This window comes from Condylostylus longicornis, unplaced genomic scaffold, assembly GCF_029603195.1.
Source record: "Condylostylus longicornis isolate FDR11 unplaced genomic scaffold, ASM2960319v2 ptg000048l, whole genome shotgun sequence".
In the NCBI taxonomy this organism is placed as follows: domain Eukaryota; kingdom Metazoa; phylum Arthropoda; class Insecta; order Diptera; family Dolichopodidae; genus Condylostylus; species Condylostylus longicornis.
Genome location: NW_026578017.1, coordinates 5542281 through 5562715, shown reverse-complemented (window position 1 = coordinate 5562715; position 20435 = coordinate 5542281). Strand labels below are relative to the sequence as shown.

The following is a 20435-nucleotide window of genomic DNA, read 5'->3' as shown; positions in this document are numbered from 1 at the left end:
TTGTAGCTTCTAAATTAGGAACTGGGTACATATAGATTTATAAAATAATTTAGTGCTTAATTCAAATTCAAGGAATCGTATAGAATTTTAATTTTTTTTTTATTATTCAAAACTATAACGAATTTTTTTGGGAGTGAGAAATTTTTTTTTTGAATTTATAAATTTGTAAATTGAATTAAGATTTAGTCCAAATATCATTCAAAATTTAAAAGTTTTTCTTTATGGCCTGACTTGATATGGTCTGTTATATTATAAATAGCAGAATCTTTTGAAAAGCAATATTATCACTTGTTCAAGAGAAGTTGCTTCTTTAAAGAACATTGGTTTGATCCAACTTTTTTTATTCTACAAAACATATGACACCTTTTAACAATTAGTTTTAAAATAATTTAAAAGTATAGGCTTTTACTAGAAAACAGTTAATATTTAAGGTAATTCAGTAACTCTGTGTGAAAACCGTAACGTCTCCAAGTTTAGTAATACCTTTTCGTTGTAAAAATTTTTCCATCGTTTTTTATAGACTTGGTAACTCTGCTGCTCTGTATGTGTATATAATGTGTATATAAAACTTTCCTTATCTATATGATTCTAAAAGTAGTTCTTATATGTACGCAAGTGTATGGTTATTAGATTTTTGTCAAAATTAAGTATTACGAGTATAAATATTTTGGGGCACTCACCATTTTCTAAAAAACAGGAATCGGGCCACAAAATCATTTTAAATTTATTGGAAATTCTAAGTGCTGATTTTTTTCAATATTAATTTTTAAAATGTGGATGTCTTGTGAAATTTTATTAAAAAGTTAATATTGTAACTTCGTGTTTGCACTAAATTGTGATACATTGTATTGGAAACCATAAATGTAATATTTGGTCTTACACATGTCCTAAAAGTCATTTAAAAATCATTTTTTAAAAATAAAATTTTCATTTCCTCATTAATATTAAAAAAACCGAACTCATGTGGAAATTAATCATACGGTTTTTTAAATTAGTTTAAACTTCCAACTCTTAGAAATCATGTAGAACTGGATTATAAAAAACAAGTTCTAAAATTATGCCAAAAAGAATGAAAAAATGCGACTCTTTTTAAAAACCGTTGTAAGTGTTTTGATTTCTTTTTTTTTGTAATACGACGGAACGATCTATATCAAATTCTATGGTTAATCTGATAGTAGCTACTGTAAACAACATGCGGTTCTAATAGGAATATTTGATATTTTAATTCTGCGTTGATTGTTAACCTATGAAAGAACCACGACTATGAAAGAAAAATCTAAATGAACGAAGTTTGAATATGAGAATCCTTTACAAATATTTTTGTTAGGTTTGAATTTTTAATTTACGTTAAAATCCCATTCTAATAATAGAACTAGTTTTAATGATTACTCAGTAAAATCAAGTTCTGACTGACTATGAAAGTCAGGTAGTTTGTGATTTAAAAAGACACACAGTATGTTCAAAAGCTTTTTTTCTTATTATGCCCCACGTTGGGCACCATCTACATAATATTACTTTTCCTTTTTTTCTTTTTTCTGATGTTTCAAATATATCTAATGCAGCCTCACCTTAGAGTTAGTATGATTTGATTTACAGCGTAAAGTAAAAGAATCTTTAGCCTTTAATGCAGTCTTCCAAATAAGAATGCACTAATTTTACAATAAAAATATTGGAAACCAATTAAAATGCATATTATACACAAGCATTTAGCGTTTAACAAGTAAACTTTTAGTCTTTAACATTTATATATGCTTCAAAAAATCCTATAGAAATGGACATAGCTAAACCTTAATTCTTAAGCACGTAAATCACTAACGCTTTAATTAAGTAGAATATTATTTTTGAATCCCTCATTCGTTCTTTAATTTTTAAAGTAAATTTTTGAGTAAAGAAAAAAAGGTTCTCCTATGTACACCAATTTAGTTCAATTTTCTTCATCTAAAACAACCGAAAACAAGTGGATTTTTAAGTTGTTTTTAAAAAATTTTTTTATCGCTTCAAGAAAATGCAAAAGAAAAATTTCATTCTATATAGAACAAAAAACCTAACAGCATGTTATGCACATCACATACTTACATCAGTTTTTTAAAACACAAAATAGAATTTTTTCCTTTTTCAATTTCATTTCATGTAAGTACAACACATCCACTTCTTCCAAAAAAAACATCAGAACGAACAATGTTTTTTTCACAAAAAAAATTAAAATAAAGAAAAAAGTAAAAAGTTAAGACCTCGGGCAAGAGTTTAAAATTCCAAGAGTGGTTTGCATTCAGTGGAAAAACAAGCTAAAACAATTTCTTTCCTAAGATATTCTTTTACTTTGTATACACACACTCAAATATTTCGTTTAGTATTCATTAAAACAACGTACGAGTTAATTTCTTCAATTCTTGGAAAAGTGACTGAAGTAATTAAGCTTTTATGAAGGAATTATAAGGAAAAATCGACTTAGAGTAACTTCTTTAAAAATGAAAGAAGAAAAGGATAAAGTTTTTTTTTTGAAATCAATTGAAATTTTTTAAGTAATGTACCAAATAATAAAAGGAATATCTCACTGGTAATATTGTAATATAGGTGAAAAATAAAAGAGGAAGTTCAAGCAGCAATTGGTAAAGGCAGATATGCAGCAATCAAAATAATTAATTCAATCGAAATTTTATAATTTGGACACCAATAGTCCTGCGAAACGAAGCTAGAAATTCTTAAAACTTTCAAAATACGAAATTCATAATGCAGCAGCTAATTTGACCTACAGTATTGTAGGAAATTATTGGAACCTAAATTTCAAATAGTCAAATTAACCAGCTGTAATTTATTTTAGGTACAGTTACCGATATAACAAACCAAACCAGTTTCCTGAAATCAATTCTTAAAAGCAAATTTTCGACCATTTTTGGCGCTTTGACATTAATCAGTTACACAAAAAACCAAAGCATATTAATATGACGAGGAATTTCTAAATTCGTAAAGCAGGAAGCTCTTTTTGTGTGTGTTTTATTAACTTGTTTATTTCACGTTCGGCTATTTGCATTTCAATCAAAATTTGCATTTGAATTAATTTTAGGGATTAAGCGATTTAATCAACTTTTAACAGAATTTTTACTAGAGGGCTATATTTACATTTTTGATCATGCAAAAAAAATAAAAATCCAATGCCTCTCAAATTTTATATTTAAACTATGGTTAGTGGTTATACAAAAAATCGAATCAGTACATTTTTCAGCAACACCAGAACTCGGAAACTGAAATTGACTAGGGCTGAATTTTACATTGTTTTTCATGTCTAAAGAACTAGTTAACGGAATCTCTTTAAATTTGATATTTGAGTTCTGGTTTTCTAGAAAATTACATTTCCAGGAAAATTAGCTGAGTGAAAATGAGCCTTGTCTCTAAAGAACCAAATTTACATTATTTTTTCTGTAGACATCAAAACAATAAAGTGAGGAAGTACGATAGAATCTACGAGAAACTTTTATAAGCTAGCATTTTTTCCAAATTTATATTTTTCAAACATGTTCAGAAATATCGACAGATTTCTTAAAATTTAATATATCAACTCTGGTCATTAAAACATTAAACAAATTGATATTCATAGCTACCCGGGGCTCATTTTGAAAAAACCAATCTCTACTAATATTCAAATTTACGTTTTTCAAGGCATGTTGAATAAAGGGTTATTTACCATATTTATTAAAATTGAAATATACATACATATATAAGTAATTATAATAGTTTAGAAATAAAATAATTTAAAGGGCATTTCTATAGCCTCACTTAAGACTTTATGAAGCCAATGAAAATAGATTTATTGGAATTTACATTATTCAGAAAATAAATAGTGCGTTTCATTATGTGCCAACTACACCCATTTTTTTTGTTTTTAATATATAGGCTTACTTATAATTTCTTGGTCACTTGTCCTTCAATTTATATTCATTTCAAATTAGCAAAAGCAACTTTAGTGCCATCGCAAATAAAAAACACTTTGAAATATTTTATTGTGTGTTATAATCCCTAAAAGGATTTATGTTAAGTACACGTTACACACATACAAATATAATATACCTATACACGCACGAGTTCATTATTGTTATACACAAATGTTTGTTTACTTTATACGATTTACAAAACAAAAAATAAACATTTGTTTTATCATTCCTTTTACTCCTACAAGTCCTCTAAATCAGAAAATTGAATTTTTGTTTCCTTTTTTTTTGTATGAGCGAAAAATGAAGTGAGAAATTAACAAAATTGGGGAAGCGGCGTGTAAAGGAGTTCAGAAAAAAAGCAAAAAAAATATATAAATGTCGGGGGCGTCTATATCTACATATGTACATTAAGTATTACATATGAATAGAAAAGGAATGAAATGAAAGGATATACTCGTATTATCCTAAAAAAATAAAAATTATTATCATTCAAAACGTCATAAGAAGAAACTGAAAAATAGAGAAGAAACAATAAATAATTTTGCCACTCGATAGACTTTTCTCATAAGCTTTTTTTTCGATTCATTGCTTTAATTTTTTAATCAAAAAAAATTTTAATAGCAATAAGATTTCTCAGAAATTTGAAGCAATAGCTATACCGTAAAATTTATAAGATTTTGATGAAGCTGAACCGTTATGCCGTTCAAAATCTATACCGTAAATGATTGTTTACTTCATTGTTAATTACTTTTTTGTTATACTAATAACAATAGCATTAATGTTTGAATAACATATAAGTAATACGAAAATTACCTAAAAAACAATCTGATATGATCAGCGTATAGAATTGTTGTTTCAATTACTTTTGATACTTTTGCGAAAAGGCTTGACAGAATTACGCAAATGTCTTTTGTTTTCAATAAACTCTTTGGATTATATTGCATAATATTGATAACTTTGTTTATGTCCATTCAACTGATTCATTCACTGACGATTGATGTTCCAGCTGAAAGGGCTAAACAATTTCAGTTTGATGAAATAAGACCGTTAAAAAAAAACAACCCTATAACCTACTGTACCTCCGTTCAATTTTGCTGAGAAGTTTGTTGTTTAGTTGTTAGGACAAACATATAACTCATATACTATATATTTATATATGCTAAGATTTTGTTATAAATGTAAAATAGGTCCCTTTAGTTATCAGATTGAATATTTTCATATACATAAGTATATGACTAAAAATATAAGTTTGATTTGATAGGTGTGACGGGTTTATTATCATAATCAGATCATTCAATTTCTAATATAAATTCATATATAGAATACGGGAATGCACAGACGGGTAAGCAGATTAGTATTTTTTTTAAGAGTTTTTAGCTCCGGAAATGCATTTTCGTGGAAAACTCGATATTTGAAATTTGATAAAATCACAACTATCTTCCTTGTCTAATATAATCATACAAAATTTAAGATTGGTTACTCTTACTTAAGATTAGTTATTTAATTGTAATTTCGTATGCTCTTCACAAATTCGATTAAATGTAGTTTTAACTGCAAGAACGTTTGTATGTATATGCAAATATCCTTAGTTTATTTAGCTATTGTAACGAAAATTTTAAATACATATTAGAACTAAATAGTAAATAAAATTGAAAATTATTTTTTTTTATTAACTCATTTCATATGTACATACATACAATGTATCTGTATGTATGTATGTGATTAATTTATTTTGAAAAATAAATTTTCTTAGCTTACTATTTGGTTTCACTAACAAGGATTTCTTCACTATCTACCCACAAAGATTCATATATATTTTACAGATATGTTCATGTATAATTGTATTCCTTTAGCTAATATTCATAAAAGGTTGTCTTGTAAATATCCTTCATTTTCTTTTGTAAAATAATTTGTGTTTATTTATGATTTTTTCCTTTCTTTTATTTTTTAATGTCAACTTGTTTACAAAAGTTTATATTATGGGCTTGATAATAACATACAAGAATATAACAAAAACTGCATGTGTGTACTTTGTTTTTAATACACAGAAAAAAAAAACGAAAAACAGAGATAATAGAATCAAAAATACTAGATTACATGATATAAGGTACACGTTCATATGTACAATTCACTTGTACAGGTTTTGTATACATAGAATATTATTATAAAATTTAACATTACAAACAAAACAGGACAATGTCCATATTATGTACATATGTACTTATATATACAGTAAAACCTCCATACAATGAACCAAACGTATAAAAAATTTCTTTATTTAACGAACAATTCAACATCCAAAACATTATAGGCCTAACCGTCTATCTCGCTATTACACTCGGCAAGTAAGAAGAAAGTGAGTAACTATTATAAATTTGTATAATGTAGATAATTTTCGATTTCGTTATTTTTCTTTCTTGCTTTTGAAAGTGAAACGTTCAGCCAATAATTTGAGAAAAAGCGTGAAATTCTGATTAAAAAAATGAGTAATCTTATTGGAAATATGAAATATCCATTGGCGGAGAATCCTGCCAAAGCGGAGAATCCTGATTTGAAATTGAATAAAAAGTGAGTAAAAAAGATACATTAGCTTAAAAATCAAAAATCTTTATTTTTCGACTTGGGTCACTTGAAAATATTTACAATTTGCGAAAATCTGTATAGTCATATTAAGCTTTATCGGGGTTGAATTTCATGACAACATCCTTCGGTAATTTTTCAGAGAATTACTATGGTATCGGAAAAAAATTGAATTTGAAAAACTTTCAAATTCAATGTCCAAATCAAATGCTTCTTAAAATTTCTAAAAATGCAGTTACACAATGTATTGAATTCAAAAACTTCATATCTACATCCAGATAGTGTAGTTTCAACATTTTGTTCTCGCACATTCGTATTGAGTTGAGGGTCTTCACGTAACAGTCAAAATTAGTCTAGCGCACGAACATATTTGAAAATTCGCAATCGATTTTATTTACGAACAAAAAGGATTTAAGAAGCTCGTTATATAAAAATTTTACTGTAATGTTTATTTATGTAAATTGTAGATATATGTACAATGTTTTAAAATAAAAATTAACAATAATAAAATGAAAAAGAAAATTGTTAAAGAAAATTTATATTGTAGACGTCGTTAAGTCTACACATATTATGTTTTTTTTTTTATTTTCTTTCATTTATTGTAAATAATATAGAAAAATTTATATAAAAACACAACAAGAACAACAACAATAAACGCACATAAAATCATTTAGCATTAGAAGAAAAAAGGACTCTGTTCCTTTATTATCATTAGATTGCAATACAATAACAACAAAAATGAAAGGGTTGAATATGTTAAATACAAAATAAAAAGAAAAAATTAAAAAAAAAGGATACATGCAAACGGTAAAAGAAAAATAAAAAAAAATATCCTAACTGATTTTTTACAAAAGTAAAAAAAAAATTTCATTTGTATTCTTTGCTTTCCTCCACATGTTTGCAATGTTAAAGGATTTTCTTTCTTTTTTCAATTGAAATAAAATTTTCATTTTATTTATTCTTTTATTTTATTTTTTTCTTATTTTTGTTTTTCTTTTTTTGTTATTTTCTTTTGTTATGTTGACAGAACTTTGCTCATATATCAAAGATCGCACAAAAGTTAAATAAATTTGTAAATAGTAGAATCATCCATTTTTATAGTGAAAATATAACAGAAAATTTTTAAGGACATAATGAGAAAAAAGTAATAAATAATCATATTGTTGGATAATTTAGGTGACCAGACTATCAGAGTACATAAATTAAATATTAAAATAAAAACTTTTATGGAATGCAATGCAATTTTAAATAATTACGAAATAACAATCGTAATGATACTGACAGAAGATTGTGACTAGACCAAGGGGAGAAAAACAATTGAATTACAAAATATAAAAGTTACACGAGCAAAAGTTATATTACGTTGTCTGTGTTAAATTTTTTTTTATAATATAAGAATAATTTAATGTTAGGAAAGAAATTCTTATTGAACACAAAGTTGAACAGAATAAGTCTATGAAGGAATATTTCAGTTTATCGTGTACATTATTAAGATCACCAAAATCATAATTAATTTTTAATTGCAATTTTTGTTTCTCAAGATTATTGCAAACTGCAGTCCATTATCAATCGATCCACTTGGGAATTGATTAAAAAAATCCATTTAAAGTTGAAATATTTGGAAGCAAAAAATTTGTTTCATATTTAAATCACACATTCCAGCCACAAACAAAGCAAATAACGTACATTTTGTCAAAGGCGTTCCAATTCAGTCGATTTTAAATTTATTGTTCTTCAAATTCAATTTCAAAAATTTTCAAAGCAAATTTTGTAAACACCCGGTATGAATTTGAAAAAGAATTCATAAATAATAAAGTTGGGTCAAACCAATGGTTTGTATTGTAGCACTTTTCCCTTCAACAAGTGAAAATTCTGCTTTTAAATACAGTCTATGTATACCTATCACACTATTAAAATTATTTTCATTCATATACAAAACTATTTCTAGGATTGCATATATTTAGGATGACGCATATATGCAGTCTTTGAAATAAAGCAAAAATTAATATAATAAAGTTGGGTCAAACCAATGGTTTGTATTGTAGCACTTTTCCCTTCAACAAATGAAAATTTTGCTTTTAAATACAGTCTATGTAGTCTATGTACCTATCACACTATTAAAATTATTTTCATTCATATACAAAACTATTTCTAGGGTTGCATATATTTAGGATGAATGATTTATGCAGTCTTTGAAATAAAGCAAAAATTAATATAAAGTGGGGTTAACATAATGCTCGATTTTAAGGTTTAATTTTGTGAGTTAAGAAAAATAATTATATTTTTTAATTTCATGGAATTTACCGTTAACTTTTTGCGTTAATAGAAATTTGAAAAAGCTTGCGGTTTCGGAAATATAAGGTGTCAAAAATTCAAATTTTACGAATTTCAAGAGGTGATAACTTGAGAGGGGGTGGAGATGGAAAAAAATTTTCTTCTAGCGAAATAAACTATTTGATAATGTCTAAAAGCTCCTAAAATTTCAAGCTTCTACAGTCTGGGGTCTAGAAGAAAAACGACATCAAAAATTTGGAAAAAAAGGACTTTAAATAACGGTAAATTTGAGCGGCCATTTTGTTTTTCTTAAGTTGAACTATAATATACCGCGCAAGGGGTAGCAAGCCACTGCCTTTCTGCGTTTGCAAAATTTCAAAAATGCTTATGGTTTCATTGCAACAAATATTTAAAAAAGGCCATTTTTAGGGTTTTGGGGGGGTATAACTTCTAGAGGGGGGGAGATAGGTAAAAATTTTGTTCCACGGAAATAAGTTTCTAGTGAAGATCTATGTACGTATTAAATTTCAGCTTTCTATCTTCAAAGGTGTAGAAGTTTTGTAAACAGACACACGGACTAATAAGCACTTTTTTCAAAAAATTTTTTGGAAAAGTGCTAAAAACAGTTTCATTCTCGAGACTTTCCCAGTACTGTAGTTATCAGGCATTCTTTCACAATTTTGAAGTTGGAGATTTGCAATTCTATGATAATTATGTGAAATATCAGGCGTCACATCTCGAAAAACTTCACTTTTCACTTCTAGCATTTGAAGAAATTTTGCATGACTGAAACTTAATATTAAATTTTTTTTCAAAGGCTATGCTAAACGTTGACCTTACTTAGAGGAGTTTGAACAATTTGACTCTATTATTTGAGGAAAACTTTATGGCATGACTAGAAATTAAAGCAAGTTTGTTCTTATATATAATTTTTGACTAATGTCGCTATTGTGATCGTTTCGATAAATTTCCATTTTACCTGTTAACATTGGTAGCTCTAATAATAAATTTGAACAAACATCTATACACATTTGAAAACGTATAAATAAACTTATTCAATAATTGTACATAAATTTAGAAAACCTTATATTAAAGGTACAAAATAAAAGAAGTAAAAATGAAAATACTGATACTCAGCAAAATATCAAGCGAAAACATTTACGATGTCTACATAAACAAAATTTAAAGTGAAAAAAAAAGGGTTCCTCAGTAATTATTCAGGTCAGGTCATAATGGTTATCATTGATTTCTTATTACCTATGTACATACATATAAGGACGAATCATTTAGATTTATTTTAATATATTAAGTAAATATTTAATAACAGATAATTGGAATTAGGCATCTTTAAAAATTAGAAAAATAAAATTAAAAAAAAGTAAACAAATATAAAATTAAATTAATAAAATAAATTTCAATCTTACTAAAAAATAAATCTCTAGGTAATTTTAATGTATTCTCGAGTATTTTTTTATTTAATTACACAAGCACAACATATTATGAAGGATCAGGATATCCTGTTTTAACAAAATATACACATATTTCATTAAAAGTAATTTACATAAATATTCTTATATATGTAAAAAATTCATTATAAAACGAACTCATTTTTACATATCAAGTAAAAAAATTTAGTATTCTTTACTGCTGCTCATCCTCTAGCAAATTTAAAAATTCTGATGTGAACTGCATATAACCGACGACAAGGTACAGATTTAGTTTACCTGTTAGAAAAAGTTTTACACAAGATTATGAGAATTCTCTTTTTAAACAGTTTTTTAAGTTTTAAGGACGATTTAAGTAAACTTGTTTAGAAAAATGAAAATTTGGTTCTCAGTATAGGAATTCACTTTTGGCCATTAAAATTTTCTGAAATACTTAGTCAGTTAGATCAGGTTTGAAATAAATTACAAATATTAAATTTGTATGGTACAAATGTAAAATCAGCTCATAGTACCAGAAACTGGACATATTTCAAACGTACTGATAAAATTTAAATCTTCATTAAAATCTGGGCTCTTATGACGGCAAGGTGCTTCCAGATAATAGCTTCGAAATTTGTGGCTTCAACTTTGTGATAAAAATACTTTTTTTTTGTCACTTTTGATCAAAATGTTAATCATTTGTGTAAAACCGGTATGTCATCAAAACCGGCTAATGAATGTTGTTATGTTCTATGCAAACATGAAAGTTGATCGAGATAATTTCTTTAGCTTGTGAGATATAAGTTTTTAAAAATTTTTAAACTTTTATTTTAAAAAGTCCTTATCGCCCTTCAAGGACAATTTGGCCAAAAGTGGAAGAGCAAAAGTGTCATCATATGGTATAACTTCAGAAAATGTAAAGTTTTTATCTGAAACCATCTAATAACTTAAACTTCCAAAATTGGTTTAACCAGAAATTAATACAAACGAAACGCACAGATCGTGAGATTGACAGAACAACACGCTAAAAGTACTTTATTTACGCTACCCTGTACCATGTGTAATTTCATTCCGGCTGAAACGGTGCCATGTTAAATTTGGTACTATCACACAACCTATCTTACATTAAGACAGGCGGTCGGTAAAAACGTATTCATGTATAAGTATATCAAAAAATAAGAGCATATATATATTAATATTATGTACACATACACAATTATAAATAATCTGAAGATATAGAACAAACAAACAAAATTCAACTGACTATGACAATATTTTTACCTAATCTTTATTTAAAGGTATAATCTTTATCCTTTTTATATCCTTATTTTTGTTCTCGTATAATTATTTATGTTTCATTATTAGACAATTTGTAGAAATTATATTCTTAAACTACAACAATAAAAAATAATAATACTCGTAATGTACAAATTAAAATGTGTAATTTTGTATAATATTTAATTTTGACAGACAATATATACAAGAATGTTAGGCAAATATTTAATTATATAATGTGAATCATTAGAGTATCCTTTAAGTCCACGATCCATAGAGAAAATAGTTTATTATCAAAATGTTAAATATTTTTCCGGTTCTAATAATAAACTATACGTATAAGAAGTATTTTATTTGATCTTTATTATTATTATTTTCTAATTTATTTTTCTTCCTTATCCTTAATATCCTTGTATTTGTACATGAATTCTATTGTTGATGAAAATTTTTATATTCGTTATTTTATTTTTTAATTTCATAAAAGAAAATCAAAATAAATATAATTAATCATTATCCTTCTTAAGCATTAATTTTATTGCATAAGAAATACAGAAAATAATCTATATATATATATATATATGTACATACTAATGTTCATGTCTAAAGAAATACGAAAAATTTTTGTTTGGTAAATATTGACAATTCTTGTTCTAAATTAGTATAATTGACAAATTTATAGGTTCAAGTTTTTAAGAGGACATTAAATAATATGAACAATTAATCAGATGAATTATAATATAATATATATATATACATTTATATATTGAAATAATAAATATAGATACAAGCATGTTTGTACATAATGAATTTCAAATACAAATAAATAACCATTTTAAATGGAAGAGAACATTATTTAATGTCCACTAGAGAGAACTATTGTCTAATATAAGAGATCTATTATTACGAACTTTTTATATATTTTCAAAAACATTATTTTAAATAAATCTTAATTCATTTTATTTTATAATTAATTAAACATTTGATTAACTAATTTAAAATGTTTTGTTTCAATAGTGTTTTACAATGGTCTACTTGTGTTCATTTTTAATTCAAAACATAAATTCCGTAACAGATTTCAAGAAATTTAAATATTTTTCTTAATGAACTTTGGTTTGATTCATAAAATTTCTAGGTTAAATTTTAAAATAAAATTTTAAATTTCATGTTTATTCACAATATTCGATTGTCTAATTCGTGGACTTTAAAAGAATAACGAAATTCAGTTATAATTGTAAATAATTTTAGCCTATATTCTGCATGGTTCTTTAAACTTTCGAAGTCAATTACTGGTAAAGAATAACCTTATCTGTTCTTTAAGAACAAAATAATTAAAATTTACTGAAAATGAATAATTTTGGAACAATTTTTTCATATGTCACAAAACTTTTATTGAATAACATTATTTAAAACAGTGGCGTACAACCTAAGCGCAACTCACTTCGAAAAGACCTTAGCATTCGTTTCAATACAATATTATTTATTTTCTTAATTATTAATTTCTCTGTGGTCATTAAATTTGAAGTTTGCATTTTATTTCTCAATAAAACTTGCCGTTTTTCTTAAATATATTTCTAATTATTTTTATTTATTAATTTCAAATGAAAAATCATAATTAATGAAAAAGTTGGTTTATCTTCCTTTAGGCAGAATATGAGAGTTCATTGCAATAATTAAAGTTTCACAGCCTTTTTCACCATTGAATTAATAATTTTTTTTTATCACAGTTAATTTTTTACATAAATCATATAAGCAATCTTATATCCCTTTATTTCAACATTACAAAAATCCTAAAAACGTGAAAGTAAACATAATCCAAATTAGTTTATTTGGAAAAGAAAATCTGGAATTACCATGTCTCCATAAAAAACAATAAGAGCAAAACAAATAAATATTTGACAAAATAGACGGAAAGCTCAAAATATCACCACTTCACTCTAAGGAAATAAAAAACATAGGCTGTAAAAAAATAAAATACACAAAAAAAAAACTGAAATTTGATATTATAAGTGAAAATCAATCAAAGGAAAATGAAAATTAAAACAAAAGAAAACAAGATAAGAAGAGGAGAAAAAATATCCAAATATTTCGCATAAATATTTGATTCCTTTCCTTGACAAGAATTTCCTTTTTCACTTTTTTTTTTACCCTGATTCTTCACATACACCATAGTTTTGACCACTTATTCTTCGAGTCTTTCTTTAATATTTTGTTTTCACTTTGTTTTCATATTTATTTTCTTTCATTTCTTTTTTTTTTCATTTTGTTTGGGTTACTCTCACCCAGACTTATCACTCCAATATTTTTTTTTCTTTTTTGACGCGTACTATATAAGAACGTACTACTATGTGGGACTTAAACTAGAATAAAAGTATGTGGGAGAAATGTCTACTTCTCTTATCTTATTTCATTGTTTCCTTAAAACTTAAACATAAATCAAATAATGTATAGAAAATAGAAAAAAATCCTTATAACTTTTGTATATAATGCGCACAATATATAAGAGGAGAATAGAACGTTATAGCTCCAGTCTTGGCTTTTGTTATATTTTTTCTATAAATGAGTATAATATAGAATAAAATAAAGGGATAGGAAATAATCAAAGAAACTCAAAGAAAATCAATTTATTGTTTTTTGAAAGACAAGAGTTTAACAAATATTTGTAAATATTTTTTTGTCCGACTCAATGTATCCTTATGTCGTACATATATATAAAACAAAAGTTATACTTACACATTGTATTTCTAACCCATATTGTATTTTTAGTCTCATTTTCTATATATAACGGAATTTAAGTGTTATTATTTGGCACTATAATTTGTTGTTGTTTGTGCCCGAACTAAGTAAATAACGATTTATTTCTTAACATTAATATAAAATTTTTACGATTGGAAGTTAAAATTTTTCGTTTTTAATGTAGGTACGTTTTCTACTTTATAAAAACGAACGCGACATATTATATTTTTAATTCAAGATTGAGCATATCGGTTCTCTTATGGTACCATGAGGTAAGGATATTAAAAAGACCACGTCGAAAACAGGAAATAAATACAATTTTGGAAAATATAGAATATGACAGCGTGACACTCGTATGGAAGTTTTTCAATTGTTATGCAAAAGACAACGATGGCTCTCGTAAAAGTATTGCTGTTATTTTAATAAAGATAACCCTGCTTAAGAATACTATTGACCTGTTACTGTGAAATTTACATTCTGTGGGCTTCACAGTTTCTGAGGTGCAACTAAATAATTTTTGAATTTGCATGGGTGATATTGTAACACTAAAAACACCACAACTACATTTTGACAACTTTTTGATTTAAACTCATTTAGTAACTTTATTGATTTAACTCATTTAATTACTAAACTCATTTAGTAACTTCATGCTTCGGAGTTTCCAAAATATATTTCGGTTATATTTAGAGTTGTATGATAAATCTCAAAATGTGAAAATATGACTAAAATGTGAAAATTTGCTTATTTCTTCGAACATTCGTTCGTATATGGGTACAATAAAAAAGATTGTTTTAAAAAAAAATCGAAAGTAAGAAACCCACGATGGTATTAAGTGAACAACCAATTTTTTGCTATAGAATTTAAGACTTCTCTTTAAAAAATACAAAGCTAGTGAAGTTATCTTAAAAATTTTAAAAATTTTGGAAAAAATCTACCTATTAGCTTCAATCTGTTTGTTTATTCTCGTAAGCGTTTACACAACTTCTTTCATTATTCAAGATGGACGAAATTTATCTCTTTTCAACTTAAACTTGTATGAAAACTTATAACTTATATAAAAATAATTTTAATGACTATACAACAAGGTTGTAAAAGAAAAGAAAAATCGGGAATATTATCTCCTCGCATGTGAATAGTTGCGGTCAATATACAAGCTACAAAATAGTGGTTGCTTGAACAATAAGACCAAAATACCTCACAGTTTGTGTCAGCCACTTCATTCCATTTCATTCATTTTATATTATGTGTCTATTTTATATACAAAGTCAACTAAATTTTGCTAAATTTAAAGACAATTTCTTTCATTCGCCATTCATTATTTTCCTTTTGTTAAAAATTATCTACAAATGAAAATCTTCAAACAAATCTTTAAGAAACTTAACTGTGTTTTCATTATACACTAAATATAGATTACACTATATCTTGAACCTATACACTAAATATACGCATATACAAATTGATAACATAGAATATAGGTATAAAAATCATATGTAAAATGACATTCTGACATTTTCTCATATAATATATATATATATATATTATATGAGTAACATATTTTTGTGTATCTATAGAGTGTTCTTATTATACACGATGTCGGGAAACAAAAGAAGAAAATTTTTCAATTTTCAGTATATTTTTTCACAATATAATTTTCTATATACGTAAAAGGAAGTGTCCATGCTTTGAGTTGCAAGGATTTATTTTCTTCTACATCTATTTTTATTACTTTTATATTTTTAAGAATTAAGAAGTATTCCCGTTTAAAGCTATATGAAATCTATGTAGTACACTATGATACCAATATTATGCAGTGTTACGGATCAATTCAAGACCTATTCGAATTGTCTTTTATAATATCACTCATAAAATTGCATTATCATTGCAGTAAGTCAAATTCTTTTAGTAAGAACATTGCAATTATGAGTATGAAATAGTAAAGCAATCTATTTTTTAAATAAAATTTTAACTAAATTCGGATTTTAAATTTATAAAATGCTCTTTAAGTTCGGAAGTTCGTAAGATTTTACACAAATTTGACTGAAAATCAGTTCTTTTACTAAGTTATAGCGGATCATATTTTTGAAAATTAATGTTCAATGCTTTCCATAATTATTTCTCGTACTTATTGAATGAATTGCTAACTGACAAAATCTGAAATTGAAATGATTTTCTTTACTAGAGGTGTAAAACTGCCGGAAATAATATTTTGTAATAAAGATTTACCTGTCCACTGCGCTTGCTAAAGAAGGTTCTTCGACAACCTATAAAATTCTTTCAATCAATCGAAAATATTTAAAAATTCTGTTCAACTTTTAAATTCATATCTGAAATCACAGTATATTAAAGTAGGGAAGACAGACAATCAAACGAAATATAAACTTCTAAAAAAAATTCGAATTTTTTTTTAAACTTGTAGTGTTAAAAAGGAAAATAGAATTTTCTATAAGAAACGTATAATTTATTAAATACAGTGGTAGTAGTAAAAATTGACGATACTATAGAATAAATATAAAACTGTTTAGTAGCTGTTATAAATATGCTAATGGTTATCCAAAATAAACTGAGAAAACTACATTGAATAAGTATCTTATAAGACCATTAATGGATTTGCTCTTAAACTTTGATAACCTTTGAAAACTTGAAAATTTTTATAAATACTTATATAGAATAAGAAAAAAAAAAATAAAGATTTTTTCTATTGATTTTGAATACCAAATTAAAAAAAAATTTTATTTATACTTTGTTTATTTTTCAGATCATGTTAGAGAGTTCAACTGTGGTAAATTATATTATAGAACTTTCCATTTGGATGAAGAAAGAGATTCATTGTTTGTAGGCGCAATGTAAGTATTTTCTAACAAAATTTTATTGTATTTATTTTCATATCAAAGAGGACTTACGTAGGTTTTCGATTATTTTGTGCAATAACTTGAATTAAGTATGTGCAACAAGGTTTTTATATGAACAGAACTGTTGCATAAGCATGATAAGAAACACGAAAAACTTGCATGAGATTTCAGAGAGAAAATATTTTATAAAATAAACTCGGTGAAGTTATTCAATTCTCTTGACATGGACAGTCTCTGCAAAATTGGGATCGTTTCATTTGCCAACAGAAATAAATTTTGAAACTCGTTATAAGATGAATCTCCTAACAATCATTACAAATCATATTGTAGGGATTAATTTAAAATTAAATTTCAAACTTAAAGATTTCGTTTCCCAGTTTGAATTCCATTTCATCCTTTCCCGCAGACAAAATTCGGATGTGGCATTATTATTTTTTAAACTCAATTGTTGAAATTTCAATTCTGATATTAATTAGCATTAATTTGCATCTAAAGTAATGAAAAATTATTCGCTATTTTTAAAATCAATGTATTTAGCATAATATACATACGCAGTAGTTCCACAATAATATTTCCTTTTCGCCTTTAAACTTCTTGCAACAACTACAATGACAAATTTATAATATAAAATACATTGTATGCGTAGTTTATGTGGAAAATATTAATTATGTCCAATGAATAAATTTTAAATTTATTCAAAAATAATGTACTTATATATATGTATTTAATGAAGCGTAAAAAATGCAGTGATTTATTTTTAGCAATTTAAAAATTTTGAAATACTTTGAATACTCGTATATCAGGTCTGCCTAATTGATTAGCTATTCAATCTCAAATTTTGATGAGTTTTTTAAACAAAATGTTAAAATTTAGGAATGAATTCGGGTGAGGAAAAATTTATTTTGTAAAATCAAATTCGCCTATCTCCCAAGCAAGAATAATTTGATACTCCAAACACAGAAACCTCGCTATCTTAGACAATAACGCAAATTAATTTCAGAATTCTTGCCGTCATCTTAACCGTTCCATCAATAACTGTTATCTCATAGCGTTAATTTTTAGGCCCTTAGCTGCTAAAACTAAAATCGTTTTAATACTTACAAATGAGCAACGATAATTACACATGTGAGTTGGAAATGTGCTTTTTCCCAAGGTTTTGTTCGAAAGCTCGAATAAAGCAAATATTAATTGGCATAATATACATGTTTATTAAATGTGAAAAAATTTCCATTTTAAATCAATGGATTTTATAACATTCGGTTGTTGTACGATATTTAAATTAATTTAATTTATATATTATTTTTATAATAAAATTAAAATTTTATTCAGAAAAATTTTGTTTTTTATTTTTTTTATAACAATTAAAACATTTGTTTTTATTTCACAGGGATCGGATATATAGACTAAATTTACAAAATATCAGTCAATCAACATGCGATGTAAGTATGAGTAGATTTTCTTACTAAATTTAATGATCTATGAAATACACTTTTTGATAAACCTAAATAGTTTTGAAAGAGTTTTTAAGCAATTCAATTGGATATTATACAAAATAGTCGCAAATTGTATGAAACTGTCACACAGAAAAGTAATGTAACTCTAAATTAAAAAGGAAAATGAGGTAGATTATTATACTGTAATTGATCGTAAAAAAACTATGGATAGTTATAAAGAAATTGTGCCACGTTCATACGCTCATGTGGGCACCACTTTTGACCGATGATAATAATAATCACTTCTTCTTTAGAGAAGTCTTTACCCCACCAAACCTCAAGCTCCTAGAGCATTTTGTAGATAAATAATTTTATAAAAAACATGTATTTTTGAAAAATTATGTAGATTTGAATCTAGATTTGATAGATCTAGACTAAAATAGCCAATATAACATGTTTTACAGGGAGCATACATATAAATAAAAAATTATCATACTTTCTTTGAGAACGAATTTTCTACTAACATTTAAATTACTAAAGCAAGTGAAAGCTTAAAATTAAAATTTCTCTTAAAATTCATCATAAAATTTTTGTAATTGCAGTGGAGAATTTTAAATTTACGGTGTAGACATCTTTTTTTAATATCGCTCTTAATCTATTTCACTAAAATTAAGAATCTAAAAAAATAAAATTTACTTACACATAAATACCTTATATTAATAGTCAGTCACTAAAGTTTCTGTGATTGGAACAACAGCTAAACGAATCCGAATTTTTTTTCATCATAATTTTCTATTTCCCTTTCATACTATATATTTTTGCAAATACATAGGGACGTAGAATTTAGCGTTACATACTGCATAATTATAACCTTATTCACTGCTACAACACATATTAACGTCAACTTTCATTGCCAGAAATATCTTGTGATCTGTGACGCATATACAGTTAGTTGAAAAAAAAAACCCTTTCTACATTTGCCATAATAAATTACTAAGAAACGTACGTGCATATTTATATTATGTATATTTTTGCTTTAAAAGAGAATATTCTCTTCTCCTATACCGTACAATGTGGTATCTATCATTTTACTAACCGTAGCGCCTTCATTTACTATAGGTATACGATTACACACAGATATAAACTTGCATGCTGCTGTTAATCATACATTTTTGTGAAAAAAGAATTAGATTTATACCTGAAAAAAGTTTGGAGAGTTAAATTAATTTTGAATTAACTTTTTCAGTAGATTTTTCTATTTTAGTTTTGTTTTTCTTTTTCGCATTCAACTTCATTCGAAAAATTTGCGAAAAATATTACGTTAAAGAAATTTTCTATGCATATTATATAGAGATTTATTGCATTACGAGGTTCAAGAGTGACCATATGATATTATTTTTTTCATTCATTTCGCAAGCATTCTGGAAAAAAGCATTCTCTGTACTCGGTACTTTCATATGCACATCTCTAATTTCAACATTTTTAAAAAATCGTTAAATTTATTTTATTAGACAAAATTACTTTATAATTAGTCCCGCGCCCGCCCTTGCGAGTCAACCCCTCAAAACGGAACAAAGCAGACTTGTTTTTCTGTGTAGCCATTTTGAATTTTATTTTCCTGACATTTTGAGCACAATTTCAATTATAAAATAATTTTAGAGTTTTCTTGATCTCAAAATTGTTTAAAATAATCAAAAGTAAAGTTGGCAAGTCTAGAGAATAAATACGAAATGAGAACCTCCAGAATGTATAAAAAATGAATATTCTAGGCGATCTAAATTACAGCGAAAAATGTTGGTATGTACAAAAAAATAAACTAAAATTAAATTTGATTATGACACGCAAGAATATTCATATGCTCTTCGACTCTATATAGGAGAAAAGTTGTGAGTTATTTTTATACATTATGAATGTATTCAGTAAACTTCACTTTGTCAG

General features: G+C 25.9%; 1 protein-coding gene across 1 annotated transcript in view; it reads left to right on the top strand.

The window, feature by feature from the left end:
• LOC129610834 (semaphorin-2A) overlaps positions 1 to 20435 on the top strand; it is a gene marked incomplete at its 5' end in the record, with an annotated part of 129990 nt that overhangs the window by 68953 nt on the left and 40602 nt on the right. The window contains 2 exons of the mRNA XM_055523589.1: positions 16971 to 17058; positions 18452 to 18503. Of these exons, the coding sequence (XP_055379564.1) occupies positions 16971 to 17058; positions 18452 to 18503 (140 nt within the window). The remainder of the gene's footprint in view (positions 1 to 16970; positions 17059 to 18451; positions 18504 to 20435) is intronic.